At 39.5% G+C, this 23,465-nt stretch overlaps 1 protein-coding gene across 1 annotated transcript; it reads left to right on the top strand.

The window, feature by feature from the left end:
- The first annotated feature begins 16,223 nt into the window (after positions 1 to 16,223).
- lmo2 (LIM domain only 2) lies at positions 16,224 to 22,813 on the top strand. Its single transcript, XM_003225163.4, has 3 exons — positions 16,224 to 16,831; positions 19,265 to 19,480; positions 21,753 to 22,813. The coding sequence occupies exons 1-3, from the start codon at positions 16,791 to 16,793 to the stop codon at positions 21,970 to 21,972; spliced, it is 477 nt and encodes a 158-aa protein (XP_003225211.1). The 5' UTR covers positions 16,224 to 16,790; the 3' UTR covers positions 21,973 to 22,813.
- The last annotated feature ends 652 nt before the right edge of the window (positions 22,814 to 23,465 follow it).

Genomic DNA, 23,465 nt, shown 5'->3' with positions numbered 1-23,465 from the left:
GTCTAACTTCTGATAATCTTATAATTAGCTTAGACTGCTCTTAGGCCTTTTGTCCTGCAAGCAGTAAGCCAAATCAAAGCGAATGCTTCTATTAAAAGACCCCCTCTCTCTCTTTTTTGAGACTATAAAACTCCAAGAGAGGAACACAACCGACAAAGATTTCCATGGCATTTGTAAACATTTGTAACTCTATGAAGAGTTAGCAACTAGAGTTTAGAAAATTACCTTTTCAAAAAAATAATTAGTTGCAGTTATAGTTCCAAGGCTCATTGGTACAGATTTCCCTTATTTGAAATGCTTGGATCAGAAATGTTTGAGATCTTGGATTTTTTTTTCCAGATTTTGGAATATTTGTATTTGGATATATGTTTTCTTCATTCACGCAGTCGTTTCCGACTCTTCGTGACCTCATGGACCAGTCCACGCCAGAACTTCCTGTTGGCTGTCACCGCCCCCAGCTCCTTCAAGGTCAAGCCAGTCACTTCAAGGATACCGTCCATCCATCTTGCCCTTGGTCGGCCTCTCTTCCTTTTTCCTTCCATTTTCCCCAGCATCATTCTCTTCCCCAAGCTTTCCTGTCTTCTCATTATGCGGCCAAAATACTTCATCTTTGCTTCTAATATCCATCCCTCCAGTGAGCAGCCGGGCATTATTTCCTGGAGGATGGACTAGTTGGATCTTCTTGCAGTCCAAGGCATTCTCAGGATTTTCCTCCAGCACCAAAGTTCAAAAGGATCTGTCTTCCTTCGCTCAGCCTTCCTTATGGTCCAGCTCTCACCACCATAGGTGACTATGGGGAACACCATTGCTTTAACTATGCGGAACTTCGTTGCCAATAAGATGTCTCTGCTTTTCACTATTTTATCAAGGTTGGCCATTTCTCTCCTCCCAAGAAGTAGACGTCTTCTGATTTCCTGGCTGCAGTCTGCATCTGCAGTGATCTTAGTGCCTAGAAATATAAAGTCTGTCACTGCCTCCACGTTCTTTCCCTCTATTTGCTAGTTATCAATCATTCTGGTTGCCATAATCTTGGTTTTCTTGATGTTTAACTGTAACCCAGCTTTTGTGCTTTCTTCTTTCACCTTGGTGATAAGGCTCCTCAGCTCCTCTTCACTTTCAGCCATCAGAGTGCTATCATCTGCATATCTAAGGTTGTTAATGTTTCTTCCAGCAATTTTAACTCCATCCTTGGATTTGTCAAGGCCCGCATGTCACACGATGTGTTCTGCGTACAAGTTGAATAGGGAGGGTGCATATATGTACATAATATTTTGGAGATGGGACCCAAGTCCAAACAGGAAATTCATTGATGTTTCATGTATACCTTACACACATGGCTTGAAGATAATTTAATACACATTTTAAAAATAATTTTCTGCATGAATGAAAATTTGTGCACTATGAAACATCAGAAAGCAAAAGTGTGAGTATCTCAGCACACATGTGGACAACTTTGGATTTCAGAGTATTTTGGAATTTTAGATAAGGGATGCCCAACATGTAGTAAGATACCAATATACTACAGACTCTTTACTTTTGTTTTTCCCTCCAAACATAATTAAATACATTTTAAAATTACGTAATTTAATAACCTTAAATTAATTTTAATAGTTAATTTAGAAAATGTCACTGCTTTAAGTCACTAACATGTGATACAAAATATACTCTCTTCTTGTCCACTTCATTGTTGCATGAGAGACACAGTATAAGCCATTTCATTAAGGCATACAAGTAGCAAAGTAGGTCTCTCCAGACAAGGAACAGTATCTTCCATCTACACCAATAAGGAATGCTGGGAGTTATAGTCCAACAAAAATAAAAGTTATCCTGACACTGCAAAGGTGTAAAGTTAATGCCATGTTAAATCACAATTGTAATATAGTATAACACAGCAACTGAGGAAATTAATTAGTTGCAAGTGAGATGTTATTGAACACTTGAATAAATAACAATGCATTAATGCAAAAGTGTGCCACTGAGTCCTGATGAGAGATGCTAGGAAATTTCATTTGGTCTCTGACTGAAAGATCGGCAATTCAAATCTGGGGAACAGGGTGAGTTCCCACTGTTAGCCCTAGCTTCTGCCAGCCTATCCGTTCAAAAACATGCAAATGTGAGTATATCAATAAGTACCACTCCGGCAGGAAGGTAACAGCACTCCATGTAGTCATGCCGGCCACATGATTTTAGAGGCATCTAAGGTCAACACCGGCTCTTCAGCTTAGAAATGGAGATGAATAACAACCGCCAGAGTCGGACACAACTAGACTTAATGTCAAGGGGAAACCTTTACCTTTACGTTACAGTTATGGGGGTTAGAGGTGCCCAGCCATGCACAGGAGAGCAGGAAGGAGCAGTTGGTCCTTCGGAGGCAGCTCTCTGCTTGTCTCTTCCATGCCTTGCTGCCTCCATCTGGCCCATAGAACTTTGTCTTCTCACTCCCCTGTCCAATCCTCTTCCCATCCTTATGCCCCAGTAAGTAGGGAAACTTTGAAGTTTGTGGCCTAGACTGAATGGGGAGGCATTTAATTCTCTCACGAAACAGAGAGCAGAGAGAGCACTTTTGTTTTGGAAACCTTGCTATGCAGATCAAGGATTATTCGGGAAGAAGACGAGGCCTTGCAAGCCGCTCCCACCAAACTCAAGGCAAAGTGCCGGCAAAATGCTGCCATGATAGAGAGGTTGTGGAGTTACAGAAAGCGGAGTAAGGCAACTCATCCAATGGGAGTACAAGTGGTTAGTCAAGAAAACAAATTCTATTGGTTGATGTGATTGGTTGATTTGATTTGCAAATACAGTAGAGTCTCACTTATCCAACATAAACGGGTTGGCAGAACGTTGGATAAGCGAATATGTTGGATAATAAGGAGAGATTAAGAAAAAGCCTATTAGACATCAAAATAGGTTATGATTTTATAAATTAAGCATTAAAACATCATATTATACAACAAATTTGACAGAAAAAGTAGTTCATTACACTTTAATGCTATGTAGTAATTAGTGTATTTATGAATTTAGCACCAAAATATCACAATATATTGAAAACATTGACTACAAAAATCCATTGGATAATCCAGAATGTTGGATAAGTGATTGTTGGATAAGTGAGACTCTACTGTATATGCAAATATACTTCTATCTGCATGCATTCTGGGAAAGAAAACCCCACAGCCACTGTGGTCCTCTGGCCTAAAATCAGATACAGTGCTTGCCTGATCATGTAGAAATGCCCTTTTGTATTGAGGTGACCTCAGGATGGGGGAACTGTATGCCTTTCAAAATCAATTTGAGTTTGGATTAAAATAGGTGAGTGTGGCCACATCATGAGGAGACAGGAAAGCTTGGAAAAGATCACGATGCTGGGGGAAATGAAAGGAAAAAGGAAGAGAGGCCAACCAAGGGCAAGATGGATGGACGGTATCCTTGAAGTGACTGGCTTGACGTTGAGGGAACTGGGGGTGGTGACGGCCGACAGGGAGCTCTGGCGTGGACTGGTCCATGAGGTCATGAAGAGTCGGAGACAACTAAACGGCTGAGCAGCAGCAGCAGATATTATTGGGGTCAAACCAGGGAGGGTATTGCACACTGTAGCTGAGATATGTCCCTAAGCGTGGATTCAGCCTCTGAGTGCCTGTAGACATTCAAGTATTGCTAGGAAAGTTCCCAATTCTGCTTCACACAGAGAGATCTTACATAGGTCCTTACAACCATCTTTGGTATGCACACAGCATTCCTTTTTCTTTGCTGTCAGAGCAGAGTGGTGGCACCAACAACAGCTGGAGAGGGTCTCTCGAGATGAAACAGGTGTTGTGCGGCAGCAATTAGGGAGAAAGCAAGAAGGCAAAATAACCGGGAATTGCCAAGAGCTCAATTCTTCCCTCTGGGGCAGTGCCTGACCTCAAAGCATGAAACATCCAGTCGGACTGAAATGAAAATGTTAGTCCCTATAATCATGCATGTTAACCATCCCAGTCACATCTCTCTTTATATTCTGGGCGGTAATGAAATCTCCGTCGAATGATGCCCTAGATGTGGTTGCCACTGTAAATAACAGCATGAGAGACAAAGCACATACGGCAAGCGGCTTTTCAGGTTGCTTAAATTGAAAGGCTGTCCATTTGAAAATTTGGCTGTCATTAAAAAAGAACCCAGGCAATTTCATGCCACAGTAGTTAAAGGCAGGCAGTGTTCTGGTCACTGGTAAGTACCACGTTGTTGCTAATGTCTTCAGTAACTGCTAATTTACTCTTCCATTTTGCTTCTTTCCACCAGCCACAAAGGGAGCAGACTCCAATTATTTTTCAGACAGAACCAAGGCTGGTGTTTACCATTATCTCCCTGACAACCCCCTTCGTGTGACAACATTATGCAATGTAATTGCAAAGCTGCTTCATCTCACTGGGGTTGTTATTTTCGGTTATTTTTTCCCAAGGTCAAGGATAATAATTAAGGGATTGGAATGCCTGCAACACAACCTTGTTATGTACAAAAAACAACTCCAATAACGCATCCACTGTTCCCATGCGAGAGATTTTTGTCCTGTTAAGAAGTGCAGAAAGATTGTTTGAAAGCAGTTGGGGGAAGGAAGGGAACACCACGGGATAATTTGTACAGATCAACATCTAGAAGCCCAAACCATGCCAGGTGTTAAGTGCAGAAATAAAATTGCTGATTTGCATGCCAGTTTCTTGATTTCTCTAGCGTGACCAAGAAAAGGAACCCAGGAAGGGTCTTGTCTAGGCTATGTCCGTAAACAGAGTCCCAGTTCTGAACAATGTTAACTACATTTTGTGGAGCATGGATGTTCAAGGAATTAAAACTTTATGGATTCTGCTGCACATTGACATTATTTGTGCCTCCATGTACTCAAAGTAATGTGTGGATTGGAACACAAGTACTCCTCAAATTTCACACTTCTTAAATTTTTGCACAAGATTTCTTGTCTTGTGATGTACCAAAGTGCATTGTCCAAATATTTTAGAACAAAATGCCTTTAGAAATTCATATATTTGGATAATTACATTCATACATTTGCATTGTTTGAGGAAATACATTCAAAATTGATGTTTCAACAAGCATATGTGGAGTTTGTTAAGCTGCCCATTGAATGTGTTGGCAGGATAGAACATACATATCAATCCAAACTTGGCATGGAGCAGAAGTACAAGAATCTGTGCATTTCCCATATGGAAAAAGTGGTTCTTCTTAGCTTTTCAGTATAGTTATTCAGTTATTCTAATCCACCCTACACAATTTATGACCATCTGTGCAGAACATTGGCCATTAATGTGTTGTGACCTAATTATCCATTCCAGTGTGGGGCATATATGTCTGAATTTTATTATTATTATTATTATTATTATTATTATTATTATTATTATTATTATTCGTGTCAGGAGCGACTTGAGAAACTGCAAGTCGCTTCTGGTGTGAGAGAATTGGCCGTCTGCAAGGACGTTGTCCAGGGGATGCCTGGATGTTTGATGTTTTACCATCCTGGTGAGAGTCTTCTCGCATGTCCCCACATGTGAAACTGGAGCTGACAGAGGGATCTTACCCACTCTCTCTGGATTCAAACCTCCAACCTCCAACAAGGGTTTAACCCACTGTGCTACCAGGGACTCCTGAATATATAATATATGTTATGGGAGTAGAATGGTGATGTTTAGTTAACCTACTACAGTAAGAGTTCTCTATCTCCAAGGATGGTTTCTTCAAGTATTCACCTAGCCAATGCACATTTGTACTATTTGCAAATGGAAAAAATAAGTGACTACTTGATATGACAGTGACATAATAGCTGCCTGTTTGTTTATTTTTTAGATTATGCTCCATCTTTCTATGAAAGAATGACACTCACAGTAGCTATCAATGATAGAATTTTATAAATAAAATAAAACTAGAGCAATTTAAGTGCACAGTACTACTACTAGTTATAATACTGTATTCATTAATTTTCCCATCTTTTTTTTCTAATACTGAGTTTCCAGGTGGCTTATAAACTATAGAATTAAAACCATTGATGAATCAATGAAGAGAAAATTCCTCACTATGATTCTGTGACTAGCCAGTGGAAGAACAGAAGAAGTGAGCGACCACCAGCAAGGAAGGGGAAAGCTGTACCATTGCCACATGGCAATCCACCTCTATCCTCCACTCCATCTGTCATGCAGTAAACTCTCACAGGTCATACAAGCTAATTATTATTTAAAAAGTGGGGACTATATTAGATGGTGATAACAATGAAGAAGATGATGATAGAAAGTTTCTCCATGGTACCAAAGAAAAATGTTCTATTAACTTTCAAATTGCTTGATAATTCCTGTCTGCAGTTTTTCTACTGTAGAGCCCACTGTCCACAGTGAGTGACCCTTTTGAACGAAATGCTTCCTCCAGCTTGGACACCATAGTTCCACCCCTATGGTATAATAACTACAACTACCAGGCCGACCCATATGCATTGACAGAGATAGCGATGGAAGGAGCAAAGTGAACGTACTGGCACAAAGAAAGTGCAAATCACTTTAGAAGGCTGACACTGATGAGCAATGGCCTTTTGCAAGGAAGTGGTCTGCTGTAATTGGATCCCACTTGTGTTCAAGGCAGAAAGGTCTTGATGGGAGCAAGGGAAATCAATGGAACAAGATAAAGGCAGGATGAGGGTGGAGGAACCCGTGCACTTGGCACCAGTAAAACACCTCTCCATTTTGTGAAGACTTACACTTTTCCTTTCATTCCTTTCAGCGTCAGCAGAAGTGTGTCTTCTTCCTTGGTTGTAAAAGCAGGTTTATTTTATCTCACTAGGTGCAATCTAGTTCTCCAGATTTTCATCTGTACAACTCCCACTCCTTTCAATCAGTACGAGACTGATTGAAAGGAATGCGAGTTGTATAGAAGAAAATCTGGAGCACCAGCAAGAGCACCAGCTATTCTACATTTTGTGCATTCCACTCATTTTAATACACTTCCAGTCATTTTACCATTTTTGACTACACATAAGAAGAGAGTGGTACAATTTAGAACAACAAAAACCAACAGGTCACTTGCAAATATTAGTTCTAGATCTTGACTTTAAATACATATATATGCACACACACATGTATGCAGATTGCATATAACTTACCTAGAATACTTGGGACCATTATTAGCAGGGGTTATCACCCTGGTAAGTTACCACTGTCCGTGATCATGCAAATGCCACAGGACTGTGAGTTTGTGTGATAAATTCCTGGTATAGTCCAGTGTGGTATGAAACTTTCAAAATCAGCCCTAACTTAAGGCAACTCTATAACCACTAGTGTAATAACAAGGATTTGTTCCTATTGCCCAAAACAAAGGCCTCACACTTAAAACAATATGGAAAAGTTGCCAATAGTTCTAAGTCGGATATATATCTAAAATAACAGAGAAGTTTCCAAAGTTTCTATATCAAGATTCATTTTTTTAAAATTCCAAAGCAATAACCATTACCTCCTGGTTGCTTTACTCTGACAAGATTCCATTACAGGTTGTCCTTTTCTACTAAGCTTATAAAGAATGATGCATAGCAGCTATTTGCTTGTAAAGCTGCAGGCACCAACAGATAGGTTCCCATCGCTGAAAGAAAGAGCACTTGGAATGATGTAGTGCAGCAAGTTACTAGATAAAAGAGCTTTGAGAAGCCTTGAAAAGAGAGGAGATTTAAAAGAAAGGAATTGTTTTTATATGTTGCCTTTCACACTCCAAAGACCCCGAAGCAGCATTGTTCAGAGTCATGTAATAGATATTGGTGAAGTAATAGACATTGGTGGGGTAATAGCTTGCCACAGCCAGTATATGGCCAACAACAGAATTATAGTGTTTGAAGGAGCTTAAAGTGTCATGGAGTCCTCTCCCCTGCGCTGGTGCAGGATTAATGGCTAAGACTGCAAATCTCTGCAGACTTACCTGGGAGAAAGTTTTATCAAGCAGACTGAAAGAAAGAGTGCTTGCTTCCAGTTAAGATATTTCCCTATGTATCAACATTGCCCCCTTGGAATCAAGAGAACGCCGCCTCCTAATTCCTTTCTTTAATAACCATAGCTTCTGACATGCAGGTTTAAATTGAGAATTTCCCTCCCTAAGAATGTAATAAATCAGTATGCATAGATCTCAGAAGTAAAACCATTTGGAGCAAGGAAATAGTTTGGAGGAGGATCAAGAAAAGTGGAGGAAGAGGAGATGGTAGCCCCAGTGAAAGCACATGCTTTATCTATTCATATCATGTATATGTTGTGAATTACAGGGTATAGTGAAATAATGCCTCCACAGGCAATTCACATCTCAATTTTTGATACTTTAAGTGTGTTGACTAATGTCTTTTTCACACTACACTATAAATGGCATACTGATACCATTAACTGCCATGACTCCATTCGATGAAACACTGGGTTTTTTTGTTTTGTTTTGCTAGTTATTTAGATTTCTCTGCCAGAAAACTATATTACCAATCCCAAAAGGCAGCCACGGCAGTTAAAAGTGACACCAAAGTTCTATCATTAGGTGAAAATCACCTAAGAGGAAACTGCATCAAAACAAAATGCATGATGGTTAGAAAGCAGGTGAGGCTACACATATGTGCATTTCCCTGTTGGTTATTTTACACCATCTAAATAGTCTAGATCACAGCTGGAGATGACAGACTTTATCGCACAAAGCCACTATTACATGATAATCATAGTATCATAGATAGTGGATACATACTGGGATGAGTACTTTCAATATCACACCTCTCTTCATTTGTGCAGTTGCATAGATCCAACAAACCATAGTCCTGCTTTCATGTTTTCACATATCCTCATACCCTGCCTTCCTGCGCTTCTGCGGCTCTGAAATTGTTTTATTTTTAATAGCAATTTTGCAGTTTCATCAATTTAAAAATCACATATAACTGTAATTTTAAAAAACAAACAAAGAAACAGAAAATAGACAGCCCAGGAATAGTGAAGGAGAGTGGAGAGGAGGAGAATCCCTCCCCCAACCTCACTTTACTGCCCACATGCCAGCACAAAAGTGAAAGGAACCAATCACATCAAGATAGGTGAAAGGAACATTGAGGGGTTGTGACCTACTGATGGGTCAAGGAATGGGTTAATCGTATGGAGAAGGCAGACCATCAATGGGATGTGCATAGTGTTATTTCAATGCCAGCTTGCCTCCCTTGTGCAATACAATCCTCTGTGAGTCTTGTCTGACTGGATTTTCTTTTCCTGACTAGTGCTATCATGTCTGGTCAACCATTCCGATTGAGAAGGAGAGAAGATGGCACCAGTGATGAAATCAGCTTTTGTTTCCTTTTACTCTCAAATTCACCATGTGATCAATCCTAACCTCTCAGTATTGTCTCTTAAATGCAAAATTAAATGCTTCTCCATCATCATTGTTTTGTTGCAGTTGGGATGATCCAGTTTCTGCTTAAACAATGCACCTCCTGGGTCATGGCACACGCACATGTACAAAATATAATTAATAATACTGACCTGATATAGGATTTCATTCAGAAGGGAATGGACAATATTATTCATCTTAATGAATATTCACAGAATATTGCTGAATTCCCAGTCTAGAAAGATCAACAACTTAACAGCGAGCTTACCGAGTACGGGGTCTCAAATTAAACAAAGAGAAGTCAACAGGAAGAAATAATGTTTTATTTTCCAGTGTAAGGTAAAAAATGAATGTGTTCTTATTGAAAGATATGCTTATAAAACTATTGATATCCTTATAAACCTCTGCTATGGCTCTCATTGTAATTATGCACCCTCTTCCTGCAGGACAAATGAAACTATAAACGTTGTAAAGAAAAGAAAAGTTAATTACTCATGGTGGGAAAGTATAATTCAGTTTAATATTTTACACAGTTCATTAACAAAAAGAGATATTATGAAAAGAGAACAGTGCAGATATAATGTTATTACTTACACATTCAAAGCAAGAGGCGAAAGCTTACTTCGGGAAATCAAGCTTACACTGTAGTCTTTTTTTTCTTCACTTGAAAAGAGTAATCAGTTAATCCATGTCAGTAAAATGTTTATTTTGCTTCATGTTCTTTTATCCATTGGAAGCTGACATTGTGTGCAACTACTGAAAGCTTGAGGAAAGAGCTTATTTTAGATCTGAATGGAAATTCCACTTAGAAAAATGTTGTTTGATTGTGGCTTGAAATACATACACCCTTGAATAAAGGATACACCCTTCTGGCTTCAGAAACCTTTATATACATCTTCAGAGGGTTCCTGCTAACGCACAGTATTTTAATATTCTACCTGCCACATAAAACTAAGCTGTGTTTCTGTGACATTTATCTTTATGCAATATCTCCTACATAACTATTGTTTTAACTTGCTAACGTAAGTACCAAGCATAGTGGCATGACATTCAGATTCTCTAAATTGTTGAACATTTGATGTTTCACCATTGCACAGTATTTTCCTCTCTTGCTAGTTGGCATGGCATCACATGTATAAAATGAAAAGCATAAACATTGAGAGAGATCGTTATAAATCAAGAGGCAGAAAGTACAATTTGGATATTTTCATGTGTCAGAAAATCTGGCAGGTCAGAACTTCCATATTGAATTTTGTACTACTGAACGACTTAATCAAGAGTATTCTAAAGCTGAGCCCCCGGTGGCACAGGAGCACCTGGCGGTGCAGCGGGTTAAACCGCTGAGCTGCTGAACATGCTGACCAAAAGGTTGGCGGTTCGAATCTGGCAGCGGGGTGAGCTCCCACTGTTAGCCCTAGCTTCTGCCAACCTAGTAGTTCAAAAACATGCAAATGTAAGTAAATCAATAGGTATCGCTCTGGTGGGAAGGTAGCTGCACTCCATGCAGTCATGCCGGCCACATTACCTTGGAGGTGTCTACGAACAACACTGGCTCTTCGGCTTAGAAATGGAGATGAACACCAACCCCCACAGTCGGACACAACTAGACTTAATGTCAGGGGAAAACCTTTACCTTTACCTAAAGCTTACAAAATGCCTGCATAGAAAATCTCAGCTTCTGTTTTGGATAGTGGTTATATGATTTCTAGGTTTATTAGACAATTTTCCTCCATCTGATATATGAGGCCACAATTACACATGATGTTTATCACTCAGTGATTACAACAGCAACCATATTTCTTGCAACATATTGCATTTCTATGAAAACGTAGTTTTCTGAAATGTTTGCACATTTATCTGCGGATCATGGAAATCCATATCAGTGGTTCCGAATGGTTGTAGTTGTATTTACAGGGAAAACACAGAGATTGCCCCACTTACTCATCAATACAAGTTATGATAACATACATGTGTATTGTAAACAATAAGCGATTATGACAAAAAAAAAACTTTTTCAGACTGAGTAAATTGTGCCTCTGAGCACTCTAATCTATTATACAGTGACAAGTCCTATACTCCATACTCAGTGTTGTATGAAGCTTTTCAACCTCTCTCCACTACTCAAAACAACCAGTCTTATTAATCAAGGGTACAGGAGCAGGCCCAGCATTATTGTCACTTCTAAGATGTGGTGCAGTGATTGGCATGGCAAGAGAGGTAAAAGTGTAGTTTTAGGCTACTACTGAGAATGCCTGACATGCTAGAGGCCTTTCACTGGCATTGTACATTGGCTACTCACAATCTCACCTAGGCAGTGCCTTCCTTGCAATTTTTGGATGCATGGTTAATCCACAAGAACAGTAACCAAAGCAGCTAGTGAGATAAGGCTCTCATTTACATATTAACAATATGAATGTGCTGTTCTGTTTTTGTCTGTCAGTTAGCTTATTGGAGTTGTTTACATTGCTTTATTAGTGGTACATGAATTAGTCAATAACAAGAAGCCATGCTGCAAATGATAATATTCTTCTTTTCTGTATATAGCCACTTGCATTTTATAATAAAAGCTACCGTATTTTAAAAACCAAAATAGATATGCTCTACCAAATAGCACATTTTTGTACATTATTGGATAGCTAAGATGGGAAATAGAATGTATATTTGCATATTCTGAATCTGGATCTTGACTTTCTACCTTTGGCTCTTGGAACGCAAAGGCTGTAAGCTACATCCCAACCTATGAAAAGTAGCCCTTGGTGAGAATGGCAGCATCCATCTTCTCCTTAAGAATGACTTGAGGAATGAATCATAAAATTATATATTAAAAAAAACATTGGAAGACACCCTGTGGGCCATCAGGTCTGACCCCTTACTCAGTGTGAAAAAGAAAAGACAAAGAAGAGTAAAAAATAAAACCAAGATTACGGTATCCATATATGCTTTCTTCAAAGATTAAAGGGAGACATTGTTAATAGAGATGGTGAACATACATTCTGAGGATGGTTTTGGAGAACAATAAGTTGTTTCATCTTGCTATGTTAAACTTTAGGCACTGTTGAAACATCAGTTGCTGAGAGACACAATGTTCAATATCTAGCTGTGACATCTCAGCAGGTAGATGCCCTCTTTTTGAAGACATCCAGAGAAGGAACCCTATTGCATCTCTAGGTGATTGTTTCCCTTTCTGAACTGCTGTTACTGCTGAGAAGTTCTTTCTGATGTTAAACTGAAATCTTCTGTCTTGTAACTTCATCCCATTATACCTGGTCCTAAAGTCTGGGGCAGCAGAGAACAGACCTGTTTCTTCCTCTTTGTGTCAGCCATTGAGGTATTTCAGGGATGCAAGCACGTCATCCCTCAGTCTTCTCTACACCAAGATGAACATGCCCAATTCTTTCAATCCAGCTAAACACACCCAGTTCTTTGTATTTTTTGTTCTCCATACCTCTTATCATCCTTGTTGCCCTTCTCTGAACCTGCCCTTGTTGCCCTTCTCTGAACACGTCTAATATGTGCCTTCATGTCATTTCTGACCTATGGCAACTCTAAGGTGAATCTACTGTGGCATTTTCTTAAATATGTTTGTCCAGAAGGAGCTTGTTTTTACCTTTCTCTGAGGCTGGGAAAGTGTACCTTTCTAGGATTACCTGTGGGTTTCCATGGCTATGCAGGGATCCGAACCGTTGTCTCCAGAGTTACAGTCCAATGCCCAAGCGACTATACCATGCTTGCTCTCTACAATATCCTTCTTAAAATGAGGTACCCAGAACTAAGCACAGTATTCCAGATGCAGAATACAGGGGAGATATTACTTCCCTCAACTTGAAAACTTTGCTTCAATTAATACAAGCTAAGATAGCCTTTGTGTTCTGTATTGGAGACAGCAATCTTCTCAAGACTCCTCTGTTTAATGTTTCGTCTCTTTTATAGTGTGTCGGTTTATTTCCTGAAGTGTATGTCTTCTTTGGTTTGCAGGTTTCTTAGCTCTATGCACTTAAAGCAGTGGGAGGGGCTGCAGACCATGTGTCTGGTTCAGTGACAGTTTAGAAAGTTCAGTTTTAAAAGGATGACAATTAGAAGTCAGTTGGGGCTTGAGTCTGTTTGAGTGCAGAAGCCAGTGTTAGGAGTTAGAAGACATTGAGCCATGAGTTTCTTTGGAGGTAGACTGTTATAAAGGAGAGCTGTACAAAGCAATATAGTTTTAAAGAGACTGATAATGACAGTAAGTTAAAGATACAAACTGAAATGATTTAAAGCTTAACCTGACAAGAAATGTACCTGTATATTTAAATACATAAAGTTATGAGTAAAACAAACATGTTATTTTAAAGAAGTCTACTTGAATCTTTGTCTGCTGAAAGCATCAAATAGAAACAAAATATCTATGTGCCAAGTGGTCATCCATTATCCAATAAACTGAAGGAGCAACTCTAAAACTCTGCTACCCACTAGGTTATGATCCTAACAGGTCATAATCCAATAGCCCAATAAGTTATGATCCTAACAAGTCATAATCCAATAGCCCAATATTCTGAACTTCAGCACGCTTAGTTTGCTTTGTTTTGGGTAATATCCCCCCCCCCAAATAAGTATGAATACTATGAAGTCCCCAAAACATGCACACTATATTATTACAAGAATGCTATATAGTTATGATCTTAGTAATTTGTCAAATTGTAACCCATGCATAGAGCAATCAGTCACACATCTAGAAGCCAGATATCAATATTCGTGTAATATCTGTGACAGCAAATCTGAATGCATTCGAATAACTCCTTCTTTCTCCAAAGATTATCCACTGGAGATATAATCAAAGTTGAATAGGAAGAGCTTCCAGGTCAAATGAAAGTGACTATTTATGAACCTAATGATCTGCATTTTGAAAGGGGCACCAGGGCAAAGTCCTGACACTTTACCCTGATTCCCCAAGAGTTTGAAGAGAGGCTGAAGAATAAACATAGTTTTAAAACTAGGCAATTAGAAATGAGCTTAATTTTCATCACCACCTGCTGCCTCACATATTCGGGAGGACATATCTGCAAGGGGAATGGTACATATCACCAACACTTGAGTGGGTTTGGATCTCCTGCTTCCCTTTGCTTAAGTAGCTGCAACTTATACAGGAGCCACCAGAGCAGTTAATTCCCTGTCCCTGCCTGTACTTGAGAGACAGGCGCACCTCCAGCCTGGCATTGCTGTCACTGCACTTCTAACGGGAAGCTGGATTTCCACCACGAAGCAGATCTCGCTCCACGGTGTGAATTATCCTCCTGTCTCACCGGAGGGGAGAGGTGAAGAAGGGAGCGAGGGAGAGGCTGGAAAAGATGATGAGATAGCGGTTTCTTTCCATTACTGGCTTTTATGTGCCTGTTCAAGCCTTCAGCTAGAGCTGTGTGAATGCCATTCTCAGATATATATATGTGTATTAGCTATCAGTCATATATGTCTATACTCATATTAGACTCTATTAGTTATTATTAGAAATTAGTGTATATATAGATAGATATTATTAGTCATATATATGCACACACATATATGTATTATATGTATACATATACAGTAGAGTCTCACTTATCCAACGTAAACAGGCCGGCAGAATGTTGGATAAGCGAATATGTTGGATAATAAGGAGAGATTAAGGAAAAGCCTATTAAACACCACATTAGGTTATGATTTTACAAATTAAGCACCAAAACATGTTATACAACAAATTTTACAGAAAAAGTAGTTCAATACACAGTAATGCTATGTAGTAATTACTGTATTTATGAATTTAGCACCAAAATATCATGATATATTGAAAACATTGACTACAAAAATGTATTGGATAATCCAGAACGTTGGATAAGTGAGTGTTGGATAAGTGAGACTCTACTGTATTTGGGTGCATACGTGTGTGTATATATGTGTGTGTGTGTATATATATATATACACACACACACACACACACATATCATGACCAATGACTGGTCATGATAAAATTTGGCACACAGAGCCCCTATGACCAACTCTACATCCTGGTGTGGTTTGTGGGGCAACAGACCATGGATGATGGGACTTGCAGTACCTTCACTCACTTCCTGAGATCACTGCCACCCCCACCAGTGACTGATCAAGACCACACTTGGCACACAGAGCACCCATGACCCACTCTACATCCTGGCGCTGTTTGGAGGGGGATGGACCATGGAGGATGCGACTTGCATATGGGAGTTGCAGTTCTCCCTCACCCACTGAACCCAGCTAACGTTGGATCTAGAGTACACTTGGAACACAGGTCTACAATGCCTTTCTCAAATAACCCGGACACCGTCGGGTCCCCAAGCTAGTTTCAGTAGAGTCTCACTTATCCAACATAAACGGGCCGGCAGAATGTTGGATAAGCGAATATGTTGGATAATAAGGAGGCATTAAGGAAAAGCCTATTAAACATCAAATTAGGTTATGATTTTACAAATTAAGCACCAAAACATCATGTTAGACAACAAATTTGGCACAAAAAGTAGTTCAATATGCAGTAATGCTATGTGGTAACTACTGTATTTATGAATTTAGCACCAAAATATCACGATATATTGAAAACATTGACTACAAAAATGTGTTGGATAATCCAGAACGTTGGCTAAGCGAGTGTTGGATGAGTGAGACTCTACTGTAGATAATAAAAACAACGCGGCCCTTAAAACCGATTCTACCTGTGCGGAAGACAACTTTCCCCGTGCACCGCTCGCCTCCCTGTGAGCCCAGACCCTGCTTTCCTCGTTAGCAAACGTCTGCGGCCCTTGAGCCCAGCGGTTACCCATATCATCAACCATGACTAATAAATAACTCAATACACCCAAGGGCGAGTCAGCTCGCCTTGCTGCGCGCGCAGGGAAGGCGAGGGCTGGCCCTTTAAGGCGCCCGCCTCGGTCGTCGTGAGAGATGCGTCGGCTCCCATCCCCCGGAGGAGGGGGAGGAGGGGGGTCCAGGGGAGAAGGAGGAGAAGAAATAGACAGCTGTCTCTTTAAAATGTCATTTCCTTCTATTGTATTGGAGTCGTGATCAGGAAAGAGGATGTGAAAGCAGAGCGGCTGGGAGGGAAGGAGGGAGGGAGAAAGAGACAGAGAGACAGAGAAGGAGAGAGAAAGAAGAGCTTCAGAAGTAGGACCAGCAATAAGAAGAAGATAATAAGAAGAAGACTAAGGAGGAGCTGCTGTCGGTGTCGGAGGAGGAGCAGCAGGAGCAGCGGATGCTGAGCGCTGCCTAAAGCGAGAGAGAAGGATTCATCCCGGGATCGAAGCGCGGCAGAGATGGGAGGCTGAGAAGGATCTCTCCCCCAAAGGCCATCGCATCTCCCGACACTCCAGGCTCCTTTGGTCTGTCTGTGCTCCTCTTCCTCCCTTTCCAGAAGGGAGCCCCGTGGATGTGGTCGCGGGTGGGGTGAGCCCGAGCGAGACCTGCCAATGTCCTCGGCCATCGAAAGGAAAAGCCTCGAGCCCTCCGAGTAAGTCGCCTTTCCCTTCCCAACTTTGCCTTTCTTTTGGGGTGCCAACAGCTTCTACTCGCCCTGGATTGGGAGAGACATCCCACCTCCTCCAGGTCCAGAGATGCCCTTCTTTACTGAGCTTTTATTTTATTCTGATGCTGACTCTTAGAAGGCTCAGGTTGGTCGCTCAGCCACACAGTTTAAGGGGATCCCATGCATTGCATAGGGTTGTCTGATGCCCTTTTCCTGCCTTGATCCCCGTTTTTGGGGACCTCCTTTCGCAGTCTCGGGGTCCGTCTGGGCTTGGCGGTGGGAGCCAAGAGAAGGACGCCTCTTGACCCCTTGCCACTATTACCAGGAGCTGGTAGAAGTGGGTAGAAATAACTATTTCTCGGCCCACATTTTATCATATTGTAGCTTTTAAGTGGACACTTTCCCTGTAGTTGTTTGTGGATTAAACAAACCTACAAGGTTAATAATCAAATTCAGGTAAATGATGACTAACATAGTTCATTTTAGCAAGTGTGGTCTTGCCGAGATTAAAATTGGATTTAGTCCAATGGAACATCTACATTGACTATAAAGTGCTTTGGTCGTTATTTTTAATTCCATCTTGCAACAGTGCAAAGGTTGGGAGAAAGTGAGAGTCCAAATGAGCTTATTAAACCAATATTGAACAATCAGTCCAAAAAGATGGATTGAACACTGTTAATAGTTTGAGCTAGGAGCATAATATAATCGCTAAATCACATGATTAACTTTAAAAATGTAAGGGTTTTCTTTTTCATTTTCAATGGCAATGTTTATGAGCTTAAGGTTAAACATGTGCTAAAATGTCTTACTGTCAGCTGCTGACTATGCAGACTGTCAGTGTTTCGCTAGTATATTTTTCAACTACTGTTACTAAAGGGAATGTTCAAGGAACAAAGAATCTTCCAGGGAAATAATATGATCATGTTAAGAAACTTTATTCTTCTTGCTTTGTTTTATTTAGTTGCTAGTTTAGGACTGCATATTTTCTGAACACCAATAGTAATATGAATAGTTTGAGATTGAATTTCCCAGAATTCATAAAACCAAATTATACTGATCTCTGAAAGAAAATGAAGCTCATTACCAACAAGAACACCTTGCAACAAAATATTGCAGTATAGACTTCAAAGCTCCATTCCATTTGCCTTCTTCATTCATTAATCACAATTCCTGGGACTATATAGAATCCACATTGGTATGCTTTTGGCATCTCTCTTTTGCAGACCCTCCAATATTTTTATACTTCTACAAACTTTGGAGTTCCTGCTAATAATCCATGCCTCTCCTGAATGGATTATGATGATGGTAATTTTATTTGGCTACATAATTATCCACGCTCAGAAAATGAGTTTGTCAATAGTATATATAGAAAGGATGGGGGAAATGAGCAGCCCTACAAATGATGCAGGAGTATAGCATCCATCACCCCCATGAATTGCTATGTTGGCAACGGCCAACAGAAACTGTAATTCAACCACATCTGGAGAATCACAAATATCCTCCCTTTTTAAAAATCATGCCTAGTTACCAATATTTAAGATTCTCCCCAGCAGTTTCTAAAAGTATGTGTGTATTTTTTTAGCTTCAAAGGCTAGATATGTGATCATACAGAAATGAAAGCATCTCACATTTTTCAATGCTGCATCCAGATCAATCAAGGTAGTCACATCCCTGAGTTTGCAAGACCTGAGCAGAAGTGTTGATGAAGCAGGTTCTTGGAAACCTCTCATTCGTGGGACTGCCATCGGTTGAAGTTGATTTGATGAGAAACAACAACAAATTCATCCCTATCTCTTTTAGCCTCACCATGTTTCTGACTGTGGAAAATAAGATTACTTTCCCCTGCATATCTTATATACTCATGTATATGTCTAGAAATTTTAGCCAAAATTTCAACCCAAAAAACATGGGTTTCTGCTTTTCCCACATGGCAGAGGGTTGGACTGGATTGGCCATATGGCTTCTTCCAACTCTATTTCTGTGACTTATCCATGGATCTAGGTGACTGTAGTGCCTTAAGTCTTATAAAAAAAGGAACCGCCACATTGTCTGAACAAAGTAATGAAAGACAAGAGTTTAATCAGTTTCAGGATAACCTAAAACTAGCACCAACCCGCTCCATTCTCTCTATCTTGGGGCCACTTCTAGCCTTTTTTGAATGCCTAGGTGAGGAAATAGTGACTGGGAATGACCCTCAACTTATCCATGGGGCATATCAAAATCCATCATTTTAAATTCCAAGCCTGCCCTCAACTTATACATGAGTAAATATAGTAGTTTTTTCTTGTTCCTGCATTTCATGAAGGGCATGTGCCTCAGGAAGTACACTGAAACACAATGAGGCTAAAACTCCAGCCATAATGAATGGCTTGGAATGCTTGCTTTGGTATATGTCTAAAAACTGCTTCTTTCAAACAGGGAACCGGTGGACGAGGTGCTCCAAATTCCCCCTTCCCTCTTAACATGTGGAGGTTGCCAACAGAACATTGGGGACCGTTACTTCCTCAAAGCCATTGATCAGTACTGGCACGAAGACTGTCTCAGCTGTGATTTGTGTGGATGCAGGCTTGGAGAAGTGGGAAGGCGACTGTATTATAAACTGGGCAGAAAGCTCTGTCGAAGAGACTATCTCAGGTATGGAAAGACCTTTTTAATCTCCATATTTTGTGTTGCCTCCCATTGTTTAGAACACAGCTGGGATAAATCATGCCTCAAAATTCAACCAGAAGAATGAGAAGAGCTGAGTATATCCTGAGCTGAAGGGATCGGAAACAAGCTGGTCTCTAAACCAAGTCTGGAGCATCAGGAATCTCAGAGCAAAGTGTGAAGCATGTTTTTACCTATTAGGCAGAGGATGGCACAAAATGAAGACTTAGGCCCCATCTACATTGCTATATGGTGCCATTTGAAACTGCATTATATAACAGTGTAGATGGGCCCATTGTCCACTCAAGTAAGACTTCTTTCATTCCAGGCAAATTTTCATTCAATTCGCACATTTCTAGGACTGCACAGATATTGAAAATCATCCACACCTAGAACTCGTACAATTTGTGTGCTCACATTTCTGTGATAAATTTACTTGTATCTTTTATTTGTATGCTGAACTAAAGTGTTAACCCATTCTAATACTAAAATTTGTGGAGTTATGGAACATTTCTTGGGGAGCAGGATTTTTTTTGAGGAAGGTCAGCAACACACCATGTGCTGCTGATGTACACTATTACGCCTTTGCAGGCTGAGCATATGGCATGGGCATAAGAAGAGGAGAGAAAAGGAAGAATTATGCTAATTTTAAAGGAATCCATAATAAAACAAATATTTCATATTAAGTTGTTGCAATGTGCTTTCCCCAAATTAGATGGGTGGAAACTAAGTCTGAATTAAAATTTAAGCATTTTACAATCGCAATGCTGCTAACACACCCCATTCAGATTTTAGGATTTTGCTTATAGTTTCTGTTTCAAAATCATGTCAATAGTAGAAAAATTAAATAGGTTAAGAGTATCATTGGCTGTTCAGCATGTGATATTATTTACCATGTATCTTATACTTCACTTGGGTGATACTATAAAATCACATGAAAAGGCTCTCACTTTATATATATACAACTTGACTTAGCTGTATTAATATATGCCAAATCCACCTGGGAAAAGAGGCAAGAATAGAGTAGTAAGAACTTACCTAATTATCTGACTTCAAAGATTTTCCAGATGCAGCTTTGTCTGCGTAGGACTGGCTTCATGAAATGTAATGTGAAGGAAGTCTCCAGTGTATGAATCGCATTGTGTTTAGGTTCTATTTCTACTAGCTGCATATGTTCTCACCGTAATTTCAGAAAATATGGGCTGTTAAATTAATGCATTTCTGTGCCTTGTAATTGGATGTGTTCCATCTTTTCACAGTATAATGTGTTAATTATCTATGTCTGCTAATGAAGAGTTTCATAGACACGGACTGTTAAATTGGTTTTTGCATTTCATGAGTCTGTAATTCATATATAAAAATTTACACTGGCGAGCATGTGTTTGTGTGTGTGTGCTTGATATAATTTGATTTAAAACAGTTTCTCCATTTTTAACCCAATACTTTTTGCAAGTGATGTAGTTAAAAGTAAATGGTTTCCTTGGTGTCACTTATAAAAACATCCCTATATGACAATTATAATGCTGTTTTGAAGAAACGAACAGTGACCCCTCCTGTCAGTCCAGGGAAACAATATGTTATTGGACTCAGTAGGATGATTTTAGAAATGCTGGAAACTGACAAAATCAAACACATATAGCAAATATATTCTTATCTCTACTACCCAGCAAAAATTTGGAAAATTAAGTTGGCAGTATAAGCAATATGTATTATGAAACTTGTTTGAAGTCAGAAATATGTGCTGTCTCCTCCACATTACAATGAACAACTTTTAAAACATGAGAAATGAATGATAAATGTAGCTTCTGGAGGAATGTCTTACTGCAGATATGATATGCCAAAATAGAGCAAATTTAGAAAACCTTTGAATTTGGGATAAAACCTCTTGCTGATTCCAAAATCATTCTATGCAGTACGAATGGTTCTATGATCATGGAAGTCTTTTAGTCAGAAGGAAGTCCAAAATCCTACATATGCACTCCTATAATAATCTTCATTGCTTCATAATCCAAATTAGACCTATCTCATAGCAAACAACTTCGACAGGTCAGTTTGGGAAGAAATAAGACATAATAGAATAATGAGGCCTGCCACTGAATTCCCTGTATTACCTCTTCTCACTTCTTCCAGGTGCCCAACCTCCATTCCTTTAAACTTCTATGAAGTCTGGAAGACAAAATAGATGATTATTTTTGCTTTTACTTTGTTAGAGATAACATCTGCAAACCTAACTGTTCGGATTTTTTCCCTTTTCCTCAAGGCTTTTTGGCCAAGATGGCTTGTGTGCCTCCTGTGACAAACGCATCCGGGCTTATGAGATGACCATGAGAGTGAAAGACAAAGTCTACCATCTGGAATGCTTCAAGTGTGCTGCCTGCCAAAAACACTTTTGTGTTGGTGACAGATACCTTCTCATCAACTCAGACATAGTGTGTGAGCAGGACATCTATGAGTGGACTAAGATCAATGGGATGGTATAGCCGACCAGTGCCTCATAAGCTCAATAATCCATTTCATGGGGAACACAAATATCTAGGTGTGGTGGTAAGAGCACCAATCACAACATCTACATGCTTTGTGCTGGGGAAAGGGAAAATACAACAGAAAACACATACACTGTATTGTGTACAGATGACACCTGGGGTTTGAAACATTAGCAAATAGGTAGAGTTTTGTTACAAACAAGCTCTGATAATAAACTGACATTCTTGGAGATGATTATGAAAACTGGGGAATCTACAAATGAAGACAATGGATTTCCTTGACTATACAGTAGTAATGTGTAAAAATATTATGACTTTGACACATGCAGACTAGGTTGTGAAACTGAATTTTTAAATGTCCTTTCTATTTACTCTATATAGACCATAATCCCAACATTAATTCAAAATGAGATGGTGTCAGAAAGATGTAGAGAGAAGGGGGTTGGAACTCCAATTCTTTAAATTCTAGATATGGAAGGAGAGGTACCTTACCCCAGCATGGAAATAATTCCTGTCCCCATCCCACATATGGAATTAAAAATATAACCTCTGGCTGCAGCATTGCACAAATATACAACCAGTTATATACATTTAAGGGTTTGGCAGACTTAATGGCATGTGACTGGGCAAGAGGACTGAAACCTTAAATTCTAAGCAATGATTCAAGCAAACTAAGATGCACACAGCTATGTTCAGCTGTCATTCCTTGAAAATGAGAAATTCTACCACTCATTTGTATACAAATGAAGAGTTGCTCAGCTATTTTATTAACATAGGAAACACAAATAATTGTGTGTAGTAAGATCCTGCAGATTTAATAAAAAAGTAACTCATCTCAGAGCTGTGTTTTTCTTTATTAGTGGCCTTCTTAGGTGAATGTTTTAGTATAACAAACACAAAGTCATTACTGTACTTCATTGCTATGTACAGAGTTTCTTCTCTTGAGTTATCATTTTGTTGTGAAAATATCACACTTCTTTATCACTGAATATCCTTTTTTAGATTTCATTGATGTTTGTTGGTAACCAGCATGGAGCAATATAAAAAGCATAAGAAAGATGAAATAGAAATCCTCTCCTTACTAAGATGTATTCTGCTCAGTCAGCACTTCCACTGTTTTTGTGACTCCCATATAGTTTGCAGAATGTCATAGGTGCCTATTATATTCCAGTCTCCTCTCCATTTCCACAGATTCTGCATACAAGGATTTAACCATATATGGTTATACATTTTTTTAATCCAAAAGCAAACTTCAATTTTGTCAGTTAATATAAGGGTCACCATTTTATTACACCAATGTATATAATGGGACCTGAGCATCCATGGATTTTAGTATCCATGAGGGGTACAAAACCCAAGGGATACCAAGGACCTACTGTTTTCATGATGTGATAATGCTGTGTTCATGCTCTTTAGAAAGAGTATCTCATATGGTATTTTGAAGAGAAGAATATGAAGCAACTGAAAAATCATTCTTCCTCCATAAATAT

This window comes from Anolis carolinensis, chromosome 1, assembly GCF_035594765.1.
Source record: "Anolis carolinensis isolate JA03-04 chromosome 1, rAnoCar3.1.pri, whole genome shotgun sequence".
Lineage (NCBI taxonomy): Eukaryota > Metazoa > Chordata > Lepidosauria > Squamata > Dactyloidae > Anolis > Anolis carolinensis.
Note: the sequence above shows the minus strand (reverse complement) of the source record. Positions and strands in the feature narration are given on the sequence as shown.